Source organism: Poecile atricapillus, chromosome 2, assembly GCF_030490865.1.
Source record: "Poecile atricapillus isolate bPoeAtr1 chromosome 2, bPoeAtr1.hap1, whole genome shotgun sequence".
NCBI lineage: Eukaryota > Metazoa > Chordata > Aves > Passeriformes > Paridae > Poecile > Poecile atricapillus.
The window spans coordinates 116430714-116455674 of NC_081250.1; the positions used below are offsets into that span (position 1 = coordinate 116430714).

The 24961-nt window shown below is 37.6% G+C and overlaps 1 protein-coding gene across 4 annotated transcripts in view; it reads right to left on the reverse strand.

Annotated features, from left to right (window-relative positions):
- Positions 1-24961, reverse strand: part of TOX (thymocyte selection associated high mobility group box) — a 216997-nt gene that overhangs the window by 83208 nt on the left and 108828 nt on the right. For all 4 annotated transcript variants that reach the window (XM_058833690.1, XM_058833692.1, XM_058833689.1 and 1 more), the window contains exons 2-3: positions 19263-19328; positions 3952-4194 (exon numbers count right to left, since the gene is read on the reverse strand). In XM_058833690.1, the coding sequence (XP_058689673.1) occupies positions 3952-4194; positions 19263-19328 (309 nt within the window). The remainder of the gene's footprint in view (positions 1-3951; positions 4195-19262; positions 19329-24961) is intronic.

A 24961-nucleotide genomic window follows, 5' to 3' on the forward strand; every position in this document is an offset into this window, starting at 1 on the left:
GAAAAACAAATTTTCTAAAACACATTTAAAAGCATTTTTACAGGTAGATACACATTCTCATACAACATGCATTTTTTGAAAATGTTAGAAGGGTAACTCTTGTGGTCCCAATATCCTTTGGGATATTTCAGGACAACCCACACTGACAGAGAAAGGCTGGCATGTCAAGCCCCAACTGAGATCTAACCAAACCCACAGTCTTTAGCTGCTAGGAAACCAGGAAGGGATCCCTATTCCATTATATAGAAGCAAACACGTTTACAGAAACATAAGTATATTTTTGTTAAACAAACAATTCTATCTGTATCAAACTGCATTCAATTAAGAAGCAGGAATAGAAGTCATATCCATTTTGAAGGAGGATTTTAGAGGGCTCCCTATTGGGGCTGGATTGTGGATTAATGCCACTGTGACACATTCTGCACAAATTTTGTAGATTTCTGAAGCCCTGATCTCCAGATATAATGAGCTCCTAAAGAAATCTGCAAGTGACAGCATGATTTAAATTAATGTCCATGTGCATGTGTATATTCTGTTTGTCAACTAAGAAAAAATACAGAAATATACAAACAGAAGTAAATAAGTGAACTGACAGCAGAATAATGAGAAGGAAAAATTTTAGTGGTGTTGTTTGATTTTTTTTTTTTTTTAATAGTGGGCATGCAATATGAAAGCCAAATCACTCAAAAAAACTTCAAAGAAAGTTAATTCCAAATTTAAGACACTGTCAATGGCAATGAGAAATTTTTATCTCCCAGTGCTGAGAAATTTTTCTAGAAAGAATTCCCACAGTGTAAAAATCTTTAAGAAGCCAATCCGTAATACGAATTCACTGAGCTGGTAGTGAGCTCTTATTGTGTGTATTTAAGCACTTCCACAGAGGAGAATTCTTAGAGAGATTGGGGTAAATCCTGCCATCCTTACTGAAAGGGATTTCATCTGCAGCTTGGAGGGAGTACTGCACAGTATGAAACAGTGACTTCTGATGGGGGGAGATTTGAAGGGGTTTTAGGAAGGGTACATCCTCAATTTTCAATCTGTCCAAAATCACAGAAATCCTCATCTGAAAACACCTGGTAGCTGAGATGGAAGAAAAACACTATACTTATTATATGAACTATTTTCCATCTGTTTCTGAGCTCACTGAGATTCCTTTCTCACATTTGGCTAGCATTAAGTAATGCTTTGGCTATAAAAAACCACAAACACTCACTAGTTCTAATACAGATAAAAAAAGAAGGTATTATTGTTAAAATACCAACGTGGGTTAAAAACTAGCTAAAAAGAAGGATGTTTAAACTAAAGAAAAAAAATAACCAAATTCAATCACAGGCACATTGCAATGCAGCTGAATTTGTCCCAACGTAAGTAAAATTTGCTGAAGATGTGAAATTATTTAGGGATAGAGAACAGCCAACAGATTTGTTTCTAAGAATATTTTTTCTAAAAATACCCATTAGTGCCCTGAAAAATGAAGTGAGACACATGTTTTTCATGTAAACTAAATGGTACTTGATATACTAGAAATCATATGGAACCAAAGGTTTAGATAGATTTGAGAAACTTATAAATTATGTTCTATATGAGGCAATATAGGAGTGATTTAGACAAAAACATGTTAAATGGATCAGTTTGATAAGATAGTAAAAAGGAAACTTGGAGATGAGTAATAGCACAAGAAAAGAGTCATATTGAAGAAAAAATGTTAAATGTTCCAGATTATAAAGATTCAAAACTAAGTAAAGAATGTTAACTCTACAAAATCCCCTGCTTTTCTTCAGCAGTGCAAAGCCAAAAGAACAATGAGGTCATTCTATTCACTGAAGAAGCCACTGAATTCACTGAAGAGTTAAATTATTTCCCTCAAGTTAATTTCTCTCAAGTTATCAAATTCAAATCAGAGGAGCTATGCTGCCAAACAGTGTTTGAACTGTATGAAATCGAGGTGTTAACATCGTACCAGTTGCACTAACATGAGCTGTAGCTTCATCCCCTGCACAGACAAGCCAGCTTGAGTTAAAACTATTGCTAGGTAAGAGGCACTCTTGTGCAAAAAGGGCATGCAAGTTAGGGATAACAGTTGACTTAGTGCATGACACTTCAAGGATCGTGCTTTATTTATTGAACAAATCCTCAGAAATTACTGTCAAAATTCAGAACGTATTTTCTTGACATCTGATTTTCATCTCTTCTGATCTTCACTAAGTTCCAATAGCAAAATTGCCTAGCTATGTTATTCAACTTTTTTTTATTTGCCCTCAATGCGATTATTCACTGCAATGATCTACACACTCTTGAGGCCCTTTGTTCAGAGCTTGTTGCAAAAGGTTAATGTGAAATATCACAGCTTAAAAGAATACATAGTTCTGAGCCATAACCATGGCTCAAAAGAGGTCAATTCAATGAAATACTGTCTGTCTTGACTAGAGTGTCAAGCATTTCTCTTACTTTTTCAAGTCTTTTCATCACTCTGATTCTCAGAACCCCACACAAGATTTCACTTGAGCTCTTTAATGCATGCCATCAGCTTTGTAGACAAGCAAGGAAAATATAGGCCCTTTCCATAGAGCATATTTATATTTCTCTACATAAATCTGCCTCTCCTCCACTCCTCCCATTATTGAACATAACCCTGGGGTCAGATTCTGACCTCAAACACAAAGTGTGCAACATCCTAGTAAATCAATAACAACTGTGCAACATATAAGAAGCCAGTACTAGTGCCCTCTGCTTTTTGGACATCCTCTGAGGGAATGCAGAGCTCCTCAAAAGCAAGGTAGCTTTATTTTAATTAGGTTGCAATGACGCCATATGACAAGGCATATTTTTGTTTTAAGCTAAGTCTTTTCCAGCCACCATAGCCCCATGCTCTGGGACTGTTAGTCTGAGGGGCTGATGGAGTGTTGAACCTAGATCCCTCACTACCCAAACCTCCATGTGTTGTGTCAGCTCTCAGGTTCCCAGGACTGATTTATGTTTTTTAGATAATGTGGTGGGGAGCTAGCAAGCTGGGAAGCCTGAACAGCTTCAGTCCCTAAATGCAGAACTTTCGGTGAGAAGCCCAGACCCTTTATCTCTAGGAACAATAGATTCTTATCTTTGGCTGTTGGGATCTGCAGCTCCTGGGCAGCCCATTTAGCCCACCTAGTGCTTTAAGTGCCGTGGGATACACACAATGTAAGGCTACATTCCCTTTCATGGGATTTTTAACTCTTTGGGTTAGAACTGTACATCAATGTGAAATAATCTTGTCTGGAGCTGCTATGCAAGAAGTATACTAATTAATTGTAGAGCCCACTTGAAAATGTAACGTGTAAAGTAGCTCTGCAGTTGTTGCAAGCAATTTAACATTCAAAGAAGTGATTTATAATATCAGGCTTCACAAGATTACGACCATAATGACTATCTGACAGACTTTATAAGCAAGTTGTCCAGTCATTTCAATTGGATTCTGGCTGGCTAAGGACTGGGAACTGTAAAAAGGCTGTAAGATTTGGCCTAGAATCAGAAATAACATTTGCTGTTTTCCAAATGTGCGGTAAACAAGAAAGGAGATATTAAATTTTTGTACAACTCTCAGCACATGCAAATGAGAATGGAAAGAGCCTCATCAGACAAATACAGAACAACGGCCATCTGGATCCAAACCCTGCTCCAGCAGGAGTCAGAGCCTTGAGCCTCTTCCTGTCATTATTTACATCCCTGTAAATCAGGAGCACTTCTACCAAGGGTGGTGGAAGGTAACACCCTGGCTCTGAGGAACTCAGCTGAAAATTTCCCCTCAAATCCAGTGGGGAATTTGACACAGGGAATGCAATGTAACACCCAGTCAGGCCAGTGCACTCCAAAATGTGAGTGGTGCAGGTGTTGGCCCCCGTGAAGGATTTCAAACACATCCATATTTCCATGATTTTGTACTTGGAATAGAAGGGAAAGACTCAAAGTGCTTACCACAGAAAGGGAATTGGAAAGCAGTGTCCCGTCTTGGCCAAGCATGTTGGAAACTGTAATTTCAGGTAGATCCATGTTTTGAGGGTGGAATGGAAGGAGGCCATTGTGGTTCATGGGATGACACAGAGAGTGGTACCCAGACTCTATCTCATTCAAGTGCACCAGGGAGTGGTCAGGCAATGACGGAGGAGTTATAGGAGGTATGTTGAAATCTTCACTTTCGAGACTTGGGCCAGGAAAAGACTGGAAAAAAAAAAAACAAACCAACAAATGGAAAATGCTATGAAAATCATTTGAACACTGGTCAATAATAACAATGAAAGTCATACAGAAAAACAAAAAGAGTTAAACTCACATACTTTTAAGCACAACCTACAATTTAACAAAGAATATTTTCAAGAGGTATATATTATACAAGTGGACTCTCACCATTATGCATGGAGAAAAAAATGCCTCTATGATACTTCTCCCTTAGAAATATTTTTTTTTAAAGAAGGTGAACTCAAACGGATTTAAAGGGTCCTATTAAAATTTACTGAGTGTTCATCTAGCTGAATACCTTTTTCATGGGAATTGTGGAAAAGGGAATGAAATTTATAAAATTAATATTGGCTCAAAATGGTTCATTTTACTCCCTGCTACTCAGACCAAGAATTACAGAGTGAAGAAAGATACCACTTTTATTCTTATGGGAGTGCCATGCATTCACTCGGCTACAAAGAAAAAGAAAGAGTAGAGTACATTATTAGTATGAGTATACTTTGTGTTTATAAAAATACATTTGAATGTCTAAAAAAATAAACTTTTTTTCTTTCTTAATCCATAAACTGAATTATACATATGTTTTGTCAGTTATCTGAATTATTAACTCCACCAAACAACTGTTAATGTTTTGTTGTCTGCTGCCATTAAGTCATCCAACTCAATCTTGTGCAGGGAAAAGCTACAGGCAAAGTCAGAGGAATGCACCAAGGTGGATTATTGTTATTATTTATCTACAGTTTTTGTAAAGCAGATAGGCTCATTTGTGGGATAGATGAGTATATGGATATTTCTTAAAAGGAAAATGCAAGCATAATAAAGAGTTAAATAGATCAGTTGCAATGGCTCCGCCTGGAAGCCTGCTCTGCTTTTCTGAGAACAGCCAACTCCTTTGCAAAGTGATCAGTCTTTGCACATCCCATGCCCACAGTCAGGAGATTTATAGCACAGAGACTACTCCCACCCTTCCTGCCCCTCTTCAGCACAGCAGTCCTGCTCTGAGTGCTGCTTTTGTTACTGGAAATGCAAGGATTTAAATACATTCTGCTCCTGAAAAGTATCACCACAAAGGATGAGTATGAAGGCGCAATTTCAAAGAGCAGCTATTGGAAGAAAATGTTTTCCCCAATATGTTTCCAAATGGAGGACAGTACAGTGTATGAATTCATGCAGAAGGACAAGGGAAGAATCAATGGCCAATTACAAACAAAGGGATTTTTCATTAGTCATCATAGTAATAATGTCCTCCTGATGCCTGAGGTTACTCTCCTCTGTACAAGCATGTATATATAAACTTAAATCAGACCAAAATCAAATAGTATTAAATGTTTTCAGTGTGCTGGTGAACACAGAAAAACCTCCTCTAATGCACATTGCCATGGTTTTGGCTGCTTTGTTTTTTTCCCAAAAAGGTTTTAATCTCTTTACCAAATATCTTAGTATGAAATAGAACAAGAAGTCTAGAAACTGGAAAGGCCAAAGTGAAATCCCCAAAAATGAAAACGACAGAACAGAGTTCATCACCGTTATGCGTGAGGACTTTGATTCTACCCATGCATTCCATCTGTGTTTCTCATCTACAGAACAGGAGTTTGCTCTCCCTTTGCCCCAGCTTTCTCCTTAATGGCAAGCTGGTGTGAGTCTACCGACCTCTGTAAGTTGCATTTGCCCCCACTTTTACAAGCCATAATGCAGCCATTTCTCCAAGGGGAAATACAGTAAAATAGACCCTCACTAAATGAAAAGAAGGTTTAAACATGGCAAAGAGAACATCACATTTATTCAGTAGCAATGTATAAATTTCATGAAGCCAAATAAAAGTATTAGGGACAATGCATACATTAGCAAGTTACTAATTACTATTATATAAAATCCATGATGAAGAAAAAGGTGTCTAAAGTGAGTTTAAGACCAAATACCACAATAATTAAACAGCAAGGAACAGAAATGAAGGAAGGGAAAACATCCATAATGCTCTCCTGGACCAGCACTATCCCTGCAGGTACACTTAGATTTGGTAACAGTAGTCTTGGTGATCTTGGATCCATGTAGCCTACAGCTCCCAGGAGGGATTAATTCGCTGTGAAAAGATGACATTTATGTTTGTGTCTTTTCTACTGTCCCAAAATACTTATGGCCTCAGAAGAGTTTTCTCTCCCCTGGTTTTGCAGGTAGAACATATTAACATCTATTTTCTCTCTCTTGCACTGTTCTGTGAGACTTAAGTTCACAACTAAGAGCAAATATTCCTAAATCAAATATTGACAGGCTATTGGAAGCACCTAGCATATCTGCTGATTTGTGCACCTCTTTTTGCATGTCACATATGGATGGACCAGGTTTGACCTTTGATTATTTGTGCTTCAAATTACCTTTACCTAGTAATACTTCAAAAATGGTGGAATCAATTGAACTGCCAGTAGGACATTAGCTTCACTTATTAAGAAGGAAGTATAAAGCACTATCAGCTCCACAATCCAAGTTGTGTCATGTGTAGATATATAATAACATAATATATAAAATAGATGGGTAAGAAAAAAAAAATCACACCATGGCTGTTGCTTGCAAACCAATTAAGAGTGTATTTGATCCCACACCACCTACAATACTATTGTCCGCTACACTTAAACATAGGACTAGAATAGCAAAAGCCATAATGACATACCAAATAACATATAATTCAAATTAGAATGTTTCTTATATTTCTCTATTTTTAATTTTTTTTTTCTTAAGACATAAACCATTGTACTATTTCAGCAAAACTAGGCAGAATCCAAGCTATATGCTAATGGTATGGATAGATATTCAAAAGCATCTGCAGAGCTATTCACCTTATATTTTCTGTCAATTTGATATTTCCATGCTCAGTAGTGTGTGCATGTAATGCATATAGACTTCCTCAGGGAAGTTACTTCAACAGCGATTTGCTGATATTCATTCGTCTTGTCCAGGAGCTTGGTTCAGATGCTTGTAATGACTTAGCACAATGGCATATCAAACCCAAAATTCCTAGATACATCTGCAGCAAACCCAACATATCCCAGGAACAAGGCTGCTGCAGCTGTGCCCAGAGGAAAGGCATGAGGAGTGGGACATGTGTTTGTCCTGTGAATAGCAGCTACAAGCTTCAGACACTGCTACTTTCCTGCCACCTCTCCCCTTGCCATTGGAAAACCTCTTCTAGTAACCATCTGGGGCCCCCTTGATGCCAACATCCACTTGTGATCCACAGTGATCCACTGCTGGCAATGGGCTCTCCTGGAATGTTGTATTGTCACCTTCTTCTGTAAAGGGAAATTTTAGGGAAATTGACCAAAAAGCCATTCTCGAGCTTAACCCTGCAGCAAGAACTCCTACTCCCAGAGCAGTCACCATCCTGTCCCAGCCTCTGGGCTGAATTAAGAATGTCTTGCCAAATTTAGAGGACAATACTCTATGTTTCTGGCTAAATATTTGTGACATTTCTGCTTGAAATGATGGGAACTTCATAAAACAGATAATTGAAATGCCCACTCTGAGATCAAGAGGCTTCATTATCTACATGCTACCTCGGTGTATCATTTCATGAGAAAAGCTTGCCAGAATAAAATTATATTAATACTTAACCCCGACTCACTGTCCAACACAAATCCAAGCTTTTGTTTCTGAACAAGACCCCATTGGTCCTCTTCAATTTACATTTTACGCCCCTTAGCCTGGCCAAATCCATCAACAAGCTATGGAAGGAGGGGCAAAACTGGGACAGTGAGAAGAAGTGTATTTCAGGAGACAGTTCTTTACTTTGGCAACACATAAATTAGGGCTATGCATCCTGCTGTGCTGATAACACACACACAGAAAAATCTAGTATTTACTTTTGAGGTTACTCATCAGAAAAATAAGGGAAATGCTGGCAGGAAATACAAATACAACCCCTTTCCTTAAGTACTCTACTGTGATAACTGCATATTGGCCAGGAAAACTTATGTTTCAAAATCATTTTTATCGAACTTTAAGAAGTGATCAGAGAAGGCAAATCAAAAGAGAAGGCTCAAACTGACTGACCACAAGAGGCAGCAACCTTTCAAATATCCAGTGTAAATCCCTCTGGAAAGGGCAGAATTGTTCTGTGTAACAGCACAGAAGACAACATTCACTAAGTCTAATTTGTGTGCTCAGTGGTTGCATCAGTCACCATGCATTTACTCAACAGAATCTCATATTAGCAACAGTTCCTCAAAAATTGGGAATTTGCCTATAGATATTTAATTTAAATGATATGAATGGTTCTGCCAACTATGTAGAGCATGTCTTAATTTTTCACTTGCACCAAGGCTTCTGCATCTGAACTGTGGAAAGATGCCAGTTTTTAAAAGATAGATGCTTCAGGCTGTCTCCTCTTCTATTATTGAACACGTTGTTACATAACTGAAATACTTATGAATCGAGGGTGATGTAAAAACAATGAGCTCATTAGAAGCAGAAAAACAGCCACGTACCTTATACAAATTTGAAAGTTAGGATAATATATTTGACAGTGGATATTTTCAGGAGTTTTAATAGGATCAAACTTATCTCTAATTTCTAAATAGAGGACTTTCAGAAGCAAGTGATTTTTAGCTGCTTTTGTCTCTGCATGAACAAGGCTTGATAGCTTGAGACTATAATGCATTACTGTGGAAACCTTTGGTCTGTTACATAAATCATCTTAACACTCAGCAAGAATTGTCCAACAGTGCCATTGATATGTTCAAGTCAATGATCCTGAAAACAATTTTTTTGTGTTTCTTCATATGGTAGACAACAGCAATAAATCATATTCATTTAAAAGCACACAATATACTAATTTATCAAGCCACAGCTATAAAAAATGTATTACAGGGGAAGGTATAACTTTTTGTATTGTGTTAATCAATTTCTCTAATTTGCATTAGTTAAAGGCCAAAGCCTCAAGCAAAACATTAATTTTCTTGTAGCAGATGAAGTCTGTTTTCAAGAAAGAGAATGTGCTGACAATTATATTATTAATTTAAAAAAATCATAATTTTCAAAGTGGACAGAACTATGTAAAACAACATACTTTTTTAAGATTTCACTCTTGAGAGTCTTTTCATTAATTACATTAATTTTATGCATATAATATAGAGGTTTGCTGGGAAATGTGTTTTCAGTGGAGGCTTTAAATTGAAACAGTTTAAACATGACAGTAAGTAGGAGCACAAATATTATAAAAGGCTAAAGTATCTGGAGCCTGAAAACACCAATACTGTTATTGAAGCAGTTAAACTTCCCTTCAGACAAAAATACAGCTGTGTACTTTTCCTATTTCGAACATTTGAGGAAATTCATAAGAGAAGTGCAAGTCTTTCATGAATTACTGACCAGCTGGCCAGAGCAGTTCTTTAGGAATACACAAGAGCTTCAGGCACAAATGGAGCATCCTTATCCCTCAAAGTGGAGTCCTGCCCCTCTAACTTGTGACAATCTTTCACCTTCCTTAGCATGTCCCCTGTGGACACATGTGGACATGTGGGGATCCAAGTGTGTTCATTGTCCAACACCCCTGCTACTCTTCTGTCCTGTCTCTCCCCTAGTGTCTACTATTACTGTCAGTATTATTCTTATTAGTTTTGTTCTTATTATTACTAATATTACTATTATTACTTCTACTACTACTGCTGCTACTACTAATACTACTACATTTTAATAAAAGGTCAAGGTAACTCAGGGTCCTCCTATTTGACAGCCTTTGGTCTGTGCTATAACACAGGCAGCATCATGTATGGTATAATCTTGAACTCAGCACTAGAAGACATACTTCCACAAATCAGTTACTATGTGTGCTAAATATTCTTTTTAAACTAGAAATAAAAAGCATATTAGAAATAAAAATCTTTTTAGAGACCCTCTCTGTAAAACACCTAAATTGTGCTCAGTACAAAGCAGTGGTTAATAAAACTAGCAATATGCATATTTAATAAGCAGAATTGAACTGAAAAAAAAATAGAAGTCACATCTTCACAAATCCTGCTGCTTGCAAATATAGATGATACACCACATTTAACCTGTCAGAAGCCTCATTAGCATTATAGCATAGCCTCTAAACCAGCAATCAAGACAGTGTGCTCTTCGCATGTTTACGTTTTTAAATGCTCCTAAAATAGCAGTAGTATAGATTTACATTTAAGTATATCTGTTTAGGGGGCAAATATTCTGTCTAAATTTCCATATCCCCTCTGAGAAAGACACCAAAAGATGAAACAGTGTTGTCCTCAGGGCACACAATGATAAAGGACAAAGAATCCTTTAATTTTTTTGTTTGTGATTTTTTTTCTCCTGATTTCTCTTTTCTTTCCTTAGAAAAGCTCAGAAACAATAGATTGCTTCTCAGTTTTCAAAAGGACAGTGGGTTCTACCTGTGCTACACCTCTCCTGAATGACTGATGAAATCGGCAAAAAAAAATCTGATTTAATGTAAAATGTTGCCACTTGAGAAAAGGAGGATCAAAACAGAGGCATGGCTACTCTTTGCAATTATGATATAACTTTCGTTTAGTTCTGTGCCAATCACAGGAAAAGCTGAAAGTTGAGGTATATCAAAGCTCCCAATTCCTACCAGTGGTCCTCCTGGCTTTAACACCTAGATTTCAGACCCAGTACTTTACAGTAAAAAGGCCAAGGAAGTGCTCAGTATATGAACGAATACAGATTATTTAAGCAAGAGCAGCAGGATCTGGCCCTCTACTAATAAAGTGTCATGTAAGTATTGGGACTGCTGGGACCCCGGTAATAAGTTCAATCGTACTGATGTCGTACAAACTATCAGCACTGTAGTACCTATTAAGACATTTTTATAAACTGCAAGAAATATGCAAGCTATTAGAAGATATAATTCTGAAAAACAGACTTCTATGTAAGAAGCCAATTTAAGAGGAAAACAACATAAACAATAGTAACTTGTGTGCTCAAGTGAAGCATCTTTTTAATTTTGAGTAATGAAGATGTCAAGCCAAATGCTAGAGTAGTTTAACTTAATTAGGTGGCCTATTTTTCCAGGCAGCCTTTCATTTCCCATTGAAAACTCAGCTTGTATGCGAGGCAACAAGAGCAATTTTGTCTGTAATGAATACCTCTGGGACTCCACAGAGTGATCATTTGAATGTTACATTGAAGACTGGTTTGAGTAACTAGTTTGGGCTTGTTGAGATGCCAGATTTTGTAAAACTAACTAGATTAATCAAAGAATGGCATCTTATCGGTTTATTCGGTCAGGGGTCAGCAGGTCAAACTGACTCTACTGTGGCAGCCTTTGCCAAAAGGGACAGTATAATAGCAATTGGTCTAATTTGTAGTTCAAATTCACGTAATTCTTCCAGACGTTTTATGGACAGAAAAAGGTTCATTTTATGTGAAGCTCAGTTGAAAAATACTGCCTTTAACATTTCCCATGGTTACATCCCATAATTCATCCACACTGCTGACCTGTAGAGTTTCCTGGAAAGGAAACTACATAACTAAAATATATGATGTCTGTAATCTGTTTTCACATGCTAAAAAAGTTGTACATGAAGGAGCAGAGGGAAACGTTTTGAAGGATATTTTACACTGGCTGCTCATTAAACAGAAAGTTGTCTCATGACATGCACAGCAAAAGGCAGTGCCTTTTCTCTTGTGATATGTGAAAAAAATACCTCTGGCTTTTGGACAGAGACTTCATCATTTGATGATTGATTTTCTGTTTACCTTTTTCATGGTAAAATAATAGCTTTTGTTATTTTTACTTTATTGATTTATTGTGGGCCTATCACTGAAGTTCCTGTCATCCTGATGCCACAGCTAAGACAAGAAGCAGTGTTTACTTTACTTCCCTCTCATCTGCAACTCATAAGAAAAATACTTTTAACTGATGTACAGAATCACCATGTATACAACAGGGCCAAGTTCACAATTTTAGCATTACACTAGCAGTATCTGAAATTTACTTCTAAAGCCCCAAATTCTGTAGCTAGCCAATTACCCTCCAAACCTGTTTCATTAAAAAATTTTCTGCCGGCATGGCTGTAAAGAAAATATAAGTGCAAGATTTCACAGCCAGAAGACAAATGGAATGCTGAAAAATTTGTTATACTCGCTGAGGCTTCTGATATGGTCTCAATTTTACAGATCCACACTAATGATTTTTGAAGGCTGGAGAGGGACATTTTTGTTTATACAACTGTAATTATGGGTATGTTTGCTTAGGATCCTTAGGGACTAGATTTTGCCCTCTTTAGTGTTTTTATAGCATGTGCTATAGAATAGGCATTAAATGAAAGACGCATTGAGTTAAGGCATGCTTAAGTAACTCATTTTTCAGAGATAAGTAGGTCGTATACATTTCTTCTTCTGGTCAGAGTACAAGTTCCACTCCTGAACATAACCAACTAAAATGAATTTGAGTTAGAAAGGGTAAAGGTATTTCACTTGAGTTACATCTTTAATGTGAAATTTCTAAAAGCTTTTAAATTCCAGCCAACAGGCCCTAATTCTGACTTGTATTTTTATAAAAGTTGAGGCATTTGATTAAAAAAAAATAAAAAATATATATATACACAGTACAAGTTCATACACATTGTATTAAAGCTAAAGACATTCATACATACTTACATAACACATCCCTGTGGAGAAGGGCTCGGGGACACTGATGGATGACAAGTTGGACATAATATGGCAATGTGCTTGCAAGCCCAGAAAGCCAACTATGTTCTGGGTTGCATCCAAAGCAGAATGGCCAGCAGGGTGAGAAAGAGGATTCTGCCCCTCTATTCTGCTTTTGTGACACCTCATCTGGAGTTCTGCATCCAGCTCTGGGGTCACCAGCACAGGAAAACATGAACTTGTCGGTTTGGGTCCGGAGAATACCACAGAGGTCCAAGGGCTGAAGCACCTCTCCATGATGAAAGGCTGAGTTGGGGCTGTTCAGCCTGGTGGAGACTCTGAGGAGACCTTGTAACACCTTTCAGTACACAATGGGGCTTATAAGAAAGATGCAGAAAGACCTTTTACCAAGGCCTGTATCAGGACAAGCAGTAACAGTTTTAAACAGAGATGACAGATTTAGACAGGACACAGGAAGAACTTCTTTATGGTGAGGGTGATGAGACACTGTAAAAGACTGTGCAGAGAATTTGCGTGTGCCCCATCACTGGAAGTTTTCAAGGTCACGTTCGATGAGGCTTGGATCAATCTGATTTAGTGAAAAATGCAACTGCTCATGACAGGGAACTGGACTAGATGATCTTCAAAGATCCTTCCAATTCAAACCACTATATGATTCTAAAGAAGAAATATATATACATAGCCTTGTTAATGCAACTGTTGATGTATTTTTGTCAGGGACTCAGTTCTTTCCAGACTCTGTCTGATGTTAAGATAATATTAAAAGACTATGTTTTACATAAAAGTGGAAGGAAGGGTAAAATTACATCTACTTTTAACTGCTCATTCAAGATCTGAAAGGCCTGCCTGGTATTTTTCTTTCCCTGAGGCTATTTTAACCTATGTTACTTTTTTTTTTTTAATGTGGCATTTATAGACTACTTCAGAGAAATGGAGGACCAAGTAGTAGACTCCCTTTTGTTTATAACCTATTTTTGAAATTAAAAGATAGTCAGAAAGACTAAGGATCAGGAAGAGGGAGATGGAACATGGTCCAAAACAGCCCTGGACTGCAGCCAGGCTGCAGACTGCCCAGGAGGAATTGCCTTTTCACTGTGGAGAAGCCTCTCAAATAAGGAGCAAAAGCTTTCCAACTTTTGGGCAGGATTGTGCTCGACTTCAGGTCAGGGTAGAATGTACCCATGGGACTATATTGGAACATGTAATGATTCTCCATCTGAGAATGCTGCTTTTTCTCAATCCTTTCCAAGGCAGCCAACTCCTGCCCTGCTCTGCTAATGGAGACTGTTGTAGGCAACAAGATTGAAGAGTTATGTCTTCTGGCATAGAATGGAATTCTTCCTGGAGTTCTAGCCTACCTACAGTGAAGGACCAGTACAGTGCAAGAGAGGGAAGCTATTATGAAGCTATTATGTAGCATACTTCACATGAGCAATAGTTATGTCATTAGTAATCTAAGAAATTATGGTATACAAATGTAAAAAAATACATTAGGGCTATATGTAGGACCATGTGCATAAGGCAACATTAGTATGAAAAATCTCTCTTTTGGATGTCATTCCATCCTATTTCACTCTGTAGTTGTACAGAACAAAACATTTTTGATACCCATAGTGCATCTCCATCAAAGAGCACGCAGACATATTTTAGATAGATCTCCCTGGCATAGCTCTGGGAAGCAGGAAAATACCACCTCTAAGCAAACAGTATTCCTTCCTCTGCCTCAGATCTTTTCTTCCCAGTGGGACAATAGGGATACTGCCCCAAATCATCAGCTCCAGTCCTGTTCTCACCCCTTCCCGTTGGACCTTGCAGGGAATTTGGCCAGCTGCACTCATTAACCTTAACATTTATCAGGCCTCAGAAAAGCTACAAATGTGTTAAATCTTGGTGCAACACAGTCCTGAATTACATTCCATATTGTGACTAGGAAGAAATGTAAAATAAGCAATATAATTTTATGTTGTTCATGGCCCACAAATTACAGGAGGAGGAATAACATAAAGAATAATTTGTGTCCAAGATTTCAGTTTTGGGTGTAAAGAGAAAACAATAATTGGTGTGAATCTCAAATGCAGATCAGTTGGCATAGTTTTATTTTAAAATTATAAATACTTTTAGATCCAAGTGCAATTAGTAGTGAAAATGTCACAGTTTTACTGTGTATGTTTGTTAATATGGCTGGCATAACTCACTTAGGAGATGCTTTCAGTATAGAGTCCTGTACTACATACATTATAACCAAAAATGCAGTGCTTACATGTATATATAAAATGTACACAGAGACAACATTGCCAAACAGCCTTTTGGGACAGTTTAAAAGAATATCATTAATTTTTACTGTATACTTACTCTTCTGGCTCAGTTCCAGCACTGGCTTTCTGTAAAAATCATTTCAAGTATAGAATTATGCTATTTGCTTGCAGCAACATCACAGGAACAGTAGTGAGCCATATGTTGCTACTTAGCAACTTGGTCTGTAAGTCCCAAAGCATGTACTGATTTGAAAATTGAACAGAAATGATAATTATTGTTGAGGGATGCTGTGAGGCAACTTGTCTTGGATTACCAAACTATGCAGATGTTTGATGTTATATAGCAAAAGGAACAAAACTACATTTTTCCTGTCCAATGGCTGAGCTTTTATTTATGTTAGCCTAAAGGGAATAAATTGATTAAAACCCGTAAAATAATATAAGGTGATGTTTTTCTGGATGTGAACACTTTGGAGTAAACAGAAGGAACTGAGGTGCTTGTCAGCATATATCAGGACCCCAGCAATCCTGCCTCTATGGTCACCTACTCCTGAAGAGAGCCAAGTGGAAACCCCTTGGTCCTTGGTGTTACATGCCATGACTCAGTCTGCCAACCCACTTCCCAAATAAGCTATGTCAGACTCTGAAATTAGAAAATGATGCTTGTGTCTGACTCAGTCAGCATGACCAGAGCCTGAATAAAGGTTTCTGATAGGACTACGTATCTCTTTATATGTGGGATTCATATTCTAGTAAACAGACATTAATTCATCAAGAAAAGCAGAGTAACTAATTCACTCTTCATTCTGACAGGATTCAACCCCTATCTCTGATCTTGTGAGGGAACAGCCAAGTTATTAAGGGGAAGGAGCCTTCATTCCTCTCACTGAGGTCATGCAATGGCAAGACTCATGAGCACAGGTGCAAAATGGACATAGGACAAAATTATGATTAGATGCTTTCATCTGAGAGAGAACATTTCCTCCTCTCTTTTTATGGCATTATGTGTTTTACATACAGTAACAGTGACAAGAAAATTAACAAACAGTCCTAAAACCATGGTCAGAAAATACAATTGAATACTATACTCTCCCTAGCCCTGTAAGCTACAGTGCTTCATGCTTTGTTTTCAGAGCAGGAAATACTGTATTTTTTTTCCACTTTTAACTACCAGACTGGATCTTGAAATGGTAGTCAGTTCACTAGTTTTGGCTGACCATCAAATGCTTATGCCCAAGAAAAGAATACCACCCCATGACAGTCAGAGAAGACCTCATAGACACTCAATGAAGAGTTGTTTAGCTCCTTTGAGGAATGACTAGCAGCTGTCTATGTCAGGAACAGGTTTGGGAAGGCTTCTCTCACAGTCACAGTTTCTTGATGAAACATGAGAGGCAGGTTTCCATCACACCCCATATTCCTGTTCTCAGTGAAGTTGTTTTGTCTCCTTTTATTTTTTTTTTAATATTTTTTCCAGTGCTGTTATTATTACAGGCTTTCACATATGCTCCAGCCCACACAGAGCTGGAACACCTTTTCTGTGAAGGCAGGAAGGCAGGCTAAAAATGCTGGGGTTGTTCAGCTTGGAAAAGAGAAGGCTCCAGGGAGATCTTAGAGCAGCTTTCCAGTACCTAAAGGGAGCCAACAAGAAAGATGCAGAGAAACTTTTTATAACGGCCCGCAGTGACAGGTCAAGGAGGAATGGCCTGAAGCTGAAGGAGGATAGGCGCAGATTAGACATTAGGAAGAAGTTCTTTGCTATAAGGTTGGTGAGGGACTGGCAGAGGTTGCCCAGAGAGGTTGTGGACTTCCCATAACTGGAAGCATTCAATGCCAGGCTGCATGGGGCTCTGAGTAACCAGGGATAGTGGAAGGGCTCCTGCCCAGGATGTGGTGGTTGGAACTAGATGATCTTTAAGGTCCATTCTAACCCAGTCTGTTCTATGATTCTGTGTATTCACTTCAAACCACTGCAACAGCGAAAGCACCAGGAGAAAATCCCAGCAAGGGAGAGGAAGTTGTGACAGCCCAAGGCTTACAGCTACTCTCAACCAGGCACAGAAGGCTGCTTGACTGGTGCACACTTGGTAACAAGTTAAAACACTCTGCCCGAGCTGCTTCTTGCCACATGGATACCCCAGCAAAGGACAGAGAGGTTGCTTTTGGGTTTTGAACTCTACCTTGTAGCCAACACCCCAGAGTTCAGCTTTGCCATGGTCAGATTTTAAGTCTGTAAGCCTGTCCTTGGTTCCAGCCCTTTGTAAGAAATCAGGGTTTTCTGACATCTTTGAATTTGGAAATGTCACATTTGATAGATTTATATTTTTTTCCCTTGAAGACAAAGTCATTTGCATTTAAAATACCTAGACCTGGCTCTTTAAAGGTACTTTAAGAACCTTACTTTCACTGCAATCAGTGAGTGTTAGATGCATAAATATATCTGAGAATCTGGGCCTTGTTAGCACATGCAGAAACCGCATAAAAGATTAAAACTTATACTCTTAATTTTTCAATATGCCATTTAAATTATTTAAGCTACATGCATACACAGTACAAAAATATCAGCAGAAGAAAAATAATTCTGATGTATAATGTGGATTTGCAATTCTTTATTCAAAACTATTTAAGACAGACATAATGGTTCTCTGAAAGGTAGCAGCTGCCTGATAACAGCAATCATTCACAGAGTTTGTATTTCTACTGTTTCAAACAAATTCAATTAGCCCTTGCACTTCAAAACCCTTAAGGCAAAAATGAGATGATACTAGGCTGCTTTAATCTAATAGTAATACTAAAACTTGTCAGTACAGTTTTTGGATTAATGGTTAGAGAAAAATTAATAATATAATTTTTCATTTTTTAATCAAACAGTTCTATTCTAAACTACCTCTGGATCTTGGAGGGTTCTTAGCTGAATGAGTTCAATCATGCACAATTCCTAAATGCAAAGTACTGTTGGTCTCTAAAGGTATTTCAGAGTGACTTCAGCAGAAAGCTGGGAAGTAACATGGTGGAACACTTTAAAGATGGTGGTTTTGATTGAACAATGTACTCATTTTACACAACCTCCTGCTTCCCTGCCCCCAATGAACCTGTCTACCTGAAGAACACTACTTCATGAAGACATTTAGTTTTGAATGCATACTTTCGAAAACTGTTGATTCCTAAGTTACATCCAGCTTATCTGAACACAATTAATATGCCTGCAAACTTATTTCCCACCTAATAAGAGTTTTACACATAAGCCTCCTGGTTCTGTCAAGCCAGACAATGCTGGGCTGAAATGCTGCATGACATAGACCACAAGTCTGGTTATTCATGGCAATTTCTGACACAATCTAACTGATCTGCAGCACTGTCCCCACCACTTACTGGTACAAAGTTAAACTGAAACACACGAAGTAAATGAGAAATTCCCCCCTACATATAGATGTAGCAATAGGTAGACAACCCAAAACTTTTAAAACTATTTTTGCTTTTTAAGGCGTAATTAAAATTTGTAATTCTTAGAAATCTATAGGATCTTTGGGTTCAAGGGGAAAGGTGGAAGATTTTTTAAATATACATCCAGTATCATAATTTAGTGTGTATGGCTGCCCAAAAGGAAAAAAGCTCAAAAATACCTTTAAAGGTATTTTTAAAGGCACATCACATTAAACCTTTTGGCCTGTAAGCTACAGAAGGCTAAGACATTGCTTTAACCCCACTGCTAATTGTGTAATAGTAGCAACATTCCTCAGACATAGGATTAGTGTTAAAAGTGCAATTCTTCAACTGCTCTACGAGTGATAATTAAAGCCATTTGTGACATGTATAGCTTATAATGATTAACTTGTCTGCAGTCAGATAAACAAATAACCTGCACCTGTAAAGACTTTATTTCCTGAAGGTAAAACAACTGTTTAGGAAAGATCATGCTGGCAAAACAGCTGCTTGCATTCTGGAGAGGAAACAAGGTAGTATCTTTCAACAAACGCCAACTCTGGTGTTTTATCAGCTCTATCTCATTAACTGGAAACAAGGCTTAAATGCTTTGTTTATAAATTATGATTATTCCTGATTGCAGCAGTTACTGATAGTGCCACTCATTTGCAATGCAACTCTTTGAATTTTTTTAATTACAATTTGAAACAAGGCAGAGAAGATTAATTAACCCACCTGGCTGGCTGGCACGTAGTCCTGGCTTGGTTCTGTCATACTCATATACATGTTCTCACCGTCAAACTGCAAAGGAAATAATAGTAAACATTCAGCAAACTTGATTTTTTAGCATTGACTGAAGAAAAACAGTTGCTATAAAATAATATTACAGCCTGGTTTTAGAGACTCGTAATTGCATGTGTGCATCTTGTCTTTGATGTTCCTGTTGTCATCCTTATTGACCCTGGATGTCAGTGATTTGGAGTAATTAGCGCTCTAGTAATTACAGCTAGCAAGGAAGAAATGAATGGTTTCCTTTCATCTGCAATCTGTTTTAAAACAAAATGCCTCATTTTGTGCACCATGTATACATATTGCTGTTGGTTGCAATGGAGTACTAAGTGAATTGCACACTTACTGAGAAGGAAGATGAGAATAGAATCTGCACTAAAATGCATCTTAATGGATTCCAACTTTAGCTTCCGAGCAGAACAAGAGTTGAAATTTCAAAACAAATTAAACCCCCTCCAATTGAAATGTTCCCCTATCAGAAAGTAGGAAATACATTTCCAGACAGCTTTCAGACATCTGAATGTATGAAAGAGTATACCTCCCATCCGTATGGTGTAAGAGGATAGTTTGCTTGATGTGTGAATAAAGTAAACATTCATAATCAGAACTGCAAAAATAACCATCTGTAAATGATAAAAACCATTCCTGGAAATATATACAAGATATAAAAAGCTTCTTTCCTTTTTTTTTTCTTTCTTCTTTCTTTCTCTTCTCTCAACTGCAGTTAAGAAGTAACGGAAATGTCATAGAAAGGAGTTGATTAAAATCTGAAGGTCTAGATGGAGAAAAACTGTCAGATCTGAAGCCTCATCCTGTACCAGCACAAAGTGTAAAACTACTGATTTCTTACATAGTCTGGAAAATGTCCCCACAGAACTCTCATCACACCCACTCAAGTGGCAGTGCCAACAGGGTGATGATAGTCCCAGAGTCTGCTCAGGAGCTAGGAAAAATCTTTTCAAACCTTTTAAGTAGAAGTGAACAACAGCAGGAATTCTTATCTCCAGTCATCAACCACAAATTTCCAGCTGTTACAAGGTCTGTTTGAAATAACTTGCACCTGACCCCTTGTGTGAATGTTTAGAGTGACATATTTTGGACATCAGCCACTGTTTCGGATGACGCAGCAGCTTTTTTAAGAAGTCCCTACTACTGAGATCTCTCTGCTCCTACAGAAGATGCCCATGAAATATCCCATGGGCATTTCTTGATCAGCACTGAGCTTCTGGGCATATTCCACCTGCAAGGTGCAGCATATTCAACTAGCCTGAGGTGGCAAAGTTGAACTGTGGCTTTGGCAGATAGCTCTACCAATTTTTGCTGAGGTGGCTGAAAAGGTTTCGGCTTCCAGCTGTTCATCCTTTCTCTGCCAGAGGCTACAAGGCTTGTAACAGCAGCAGTAACATGAACAAGTGCCAGTTCCTGGCACAGCAGCTGATGGTCTGCCCTTCCTGGCCAGAGCTATTTAATAGTCACAGACTGTCAGAAGTCCTAGTTTCATGGGAGGGAAAGGATTATGCCACAGACACAGATCTGCCATAGGGAATAGAGTATTTCCAAACTGGGACAGAATAGAGATAGATTAGATTATAAAATAGAGATTGATGTTTGCTCCTTTTGTATTTCTTGTTGACAAGAAATTTCTTTTAGCTTCCTCATTGAATAATTTTCTTATTTATAAGCATTCAAAGTAGAGTTTTGGAGAAAAAGTTTTAGTATCTGGATCGGGAAAAAATGCAGTTTCTTCTACTCAGATGGACAGGTGGAATTCTGAAGAGAGATTTCACAGCCAGTAGCTGGAAAGCAAGCACTCCAGTGCAAGGCCTACAGGAGCTCAGCTTATTCAGCTTGTCAGACGAAAGGCTGAAAGGTGCCTTGATCACTGTGATTGGTACTTACACCCTGGAAAGACGTCTGATAGCAAGATGTCAGCCATCCTGACAGTGGTATAATGAGATCTAGTGTTAAGAAATGGGAGTTACAGAAATTCAGCCCTGAAATAAGATACAAGTTCCTACTTTAGGAGATAATTAAGCATTATGTCAACAGCAAACTCATCATTTCTCAGACATTTTAGAATGAGGCTTGATATCTTTTTCAGAACAGATGCAATCTACATCATATTTATAAGAAATCCTATGGAGAGAATAGTTACACTTGCTGGTTTTGGGAGTCCTATATGCCCTGGAAAACCATCATTCCTTGAGTCTCCTCTTTTGAATTTCCCTCGTTATCTTCATACATTTGTTGTGATACATTGCAAGCTTTGCTATCATTCAAATACTGTGTTGCATGTGTTTAGTTGCAGTGAATATGAAGAAATTTCTTTTCCACTTACTGGCTAGATGCAGTCAAAGAATATTTCAACTTATTTTGCCTTCCATAATGCATGAGACTATGATTTAAGAATCTTTATGAAGTATACTAGTCTTTCATATAATTCCCTCTTTTGAATGTTTGGTCGTCTGTCCTTGCTCCCAAGCTTACAATCACCAAATCTGCATTCTTTGAATAATTTCCCTAAGGTATTTTTCCATGAATACCGAAATTTTTATATTTCTTTGTGTTGTTCTTGGATTATCTGCCTACCTAATCAGTGCCTTGCTATTAGTGGTCCTCCTGGCATGATACGATATTTGATTTCAGCCTCTCCTGTTTGTTGCTTGTGGCCCTCTATTTATCTTGGAATTTTTTTATTTTTTTATTTTTTCTATCATGGTCTGTGGGCTTTGTGTGTGCACATTTCAGAGAAACCAAAACAGAAAAAATATACATAAATTTAAACTTTATGGCCTTTTGACCTTACATGAGAAATGTAAGGGGATTGATGTTTACATGAGAAAAGACCTTCTGCAACATTTTGGATTAATTTGTTAGGGTAAATTTTCAGAAAAATATATCAATGCATAATGTTTGTAAAATCTGAGTGGCCTGTTAACATCTAAAAATAACCAGCAGCTGTCTGATTGGTTACTTAATTTCTTCAATATTCAAGAATGCAATATTTAGCATCTGCTTGTCAGAAGTATGTGCAAGATGTGTAATAGGTTATATAGGTCAGCAAGATTTGATGGGATGTGTATTTTCTGTAGTGTTTATATATGCAGATTGTGGACTGTGATGCATCAGCTGACAATAACACTCTTGCCATGTTAGTATTTGTACTACATTTATGGCTGTTTAAATTATCTGCCTTCAGCCCAGTGCAGTGTGGTGGCTACTTGGCAGCTCCTAAGACTTTGGATATGAGCCTGAAAAACACCCATAAACTCAAAGGATGAAGCATATACACATGCATTCTGTACAGCAGGTATTGCCAGGAGATACTTCCTTCACGTTCTCAATGTTTATTAAAATGTTTATAAAAGACTGAAAATATAATGTTTGTATACCAGAATAAAACAAAATATTTACTGCAATGCTGATTTGCTTATTCATTGTCCCCTTTCCCAAATACCAAAACAGTGTGAAAGAGAAATGACCTGTACATCCTACCCCAGCCAAAAAAAGAGTACACAAGCCTTCAATAATAAAAAGTTCAGAAAAAATTATGTAGCACAGATACAGTGCTCAACTTGCCCAAACATGATAATCGCACATCAAAACAGTAAACTGAGGAAAAAATGCCAACAATTGGATCAACTGGAAAATTCTATTCATATTTTTTTCCCATCTGTTTAGAAGCTTCCAAAATATACCCCTAAATCCCAGAAATTAATATTGAATTATTTGACCTTTAATAAACTGCTTGGTAACGTGCAGGCTCTGCAGCATGGCACCTCTCAACAACTCTCCACCTGGACTCCTTAATTCATGCTATATCCACCTGGAATTCAGCTTTACAAGTAAGGTGATGTATACCACAGCAGGTCAAGCAACATATATAGACCGGAGTGAGTCTAAAGAGGAGCAGATACAGCTCAAAGATGTCTTCAGCTACCATAGTTTTCTTCCAGGTTATACTCTACGCCTCCAAAATTGTCTTATTGTACTCATCATTCTCAGGTTCGCAATCTCAGCTTGTATTCCCTAAGCTTTCCTGCCACTCATTGTGCTTGATTTCAAGCAAGGAAACTGCACAAGCATCACTTAACCCATGGATGATTCATCCCAACAGAACAGATGAAACACAAAGGCAGGCAGTTAAATGAACTCTCTTTTATGAACCTATGTATGATGTATATATATCAGATGACATTTCATATAAAGCTTTCCCAATGTGTCTCCAAGATCTCTCAGTATCATTAAGAGCAGATTTCAAAATCTTTCATTTTAATCTATTAAATGTGAATGCTAATACAATATTCTGGTGTGTGATAATAACTACTCTTGACAACATTTCTTTTCACATTAAAGTGTAACTGCATGAGAAGTATGGGTGAGAGCAAATGAAGAATATGACTGCATTGTAATATGTAAAGAAATATAACTGTGAGCTAGTTCTAATATAAATTCAGGATTGCATAATATTCTTTATTTAAATGATTATTATAAATAAAAGATACAGGCAACACTATGGCATGGCCAGTTAGAAGCCCCCTCAGAATGACCCTTTGTAAGACAAGTTGTAATGTTCAACTACCAATATGCACAAAATACCCAACTGTTATTAAATACAATTTATTCACAGAAGTTAGGGATGAAATTACATAAACACTGGCTGACTGTAATATGCAATAGGTATCATAGATTCTAGCAGATACCGAGAGTGCTAAAGCTGTTTTAATGTATCCAAGGCTGGCTTCTGCCTGCCATTAATGTGGCATCATATCAGAGTCACACACTGTATGGCCAGGAAGCCTGTTTTCATCTTCCCATTTAAGTTGCAACAAACTTTATCAGCATTTATAACAGTGATTATGAAGTAACAAAGCTTGCAAGAACAGTATTTTTTTATTCATTCTTGATGTTCTTTAAATGAAAAACACCCTATGTGGACTATGTCAAAAAAATACTATAAACAGGTTGAACAGATGAAAAAGTTTCTCATGGTGGCAACAATTGTAGAGAATGTTAATTGCTTACATAGACAGAAAACTTTGGAATACAAAAAGGAGGCTACAAGATGCAGAAAACACAAGAAGGGCTTGAGAGCCAAAGGGGATAACCAGAAATAAAATATATTTATATACTGGTAACTGTATTTCCACATACAGTGATTATAAATGCAGATGAATATCTGCATAAGTTTAATGTAGTTTGTTCAGATGACAGCTACCACAAAGACACACATGTTAAACAAGTTTCAGCCTAACTTCATGTTCTCCCCTCCACTTAAGCTACCTTTTTCTATACCGAGTCACTCAGTTTTCACTGACAGGATCAGCTGTGCTATCTGGATTACAGGGAGAATGACATTTCTCCCCTCTACCTCTGTCTTCTTGCTATGTAGCATTTCTTTGCTGCTGTGAAATGAGGGTTTATTTTGCTCCTTTTTCATCCAGTTTTTGACTTTTGAGGGTATTGCATAGTGGCTTTCTCTTTTGATACATACATACATACATACATACATACATACATACATACATATATATATATTTATATTTATATATATTTATATATATATTTATATAGGTTTGCCCTAAGTTCTCCAGGCACAGTTTTATGAGTTACGTAAAAGAAAAAAAAATCAAGCACATGAATGT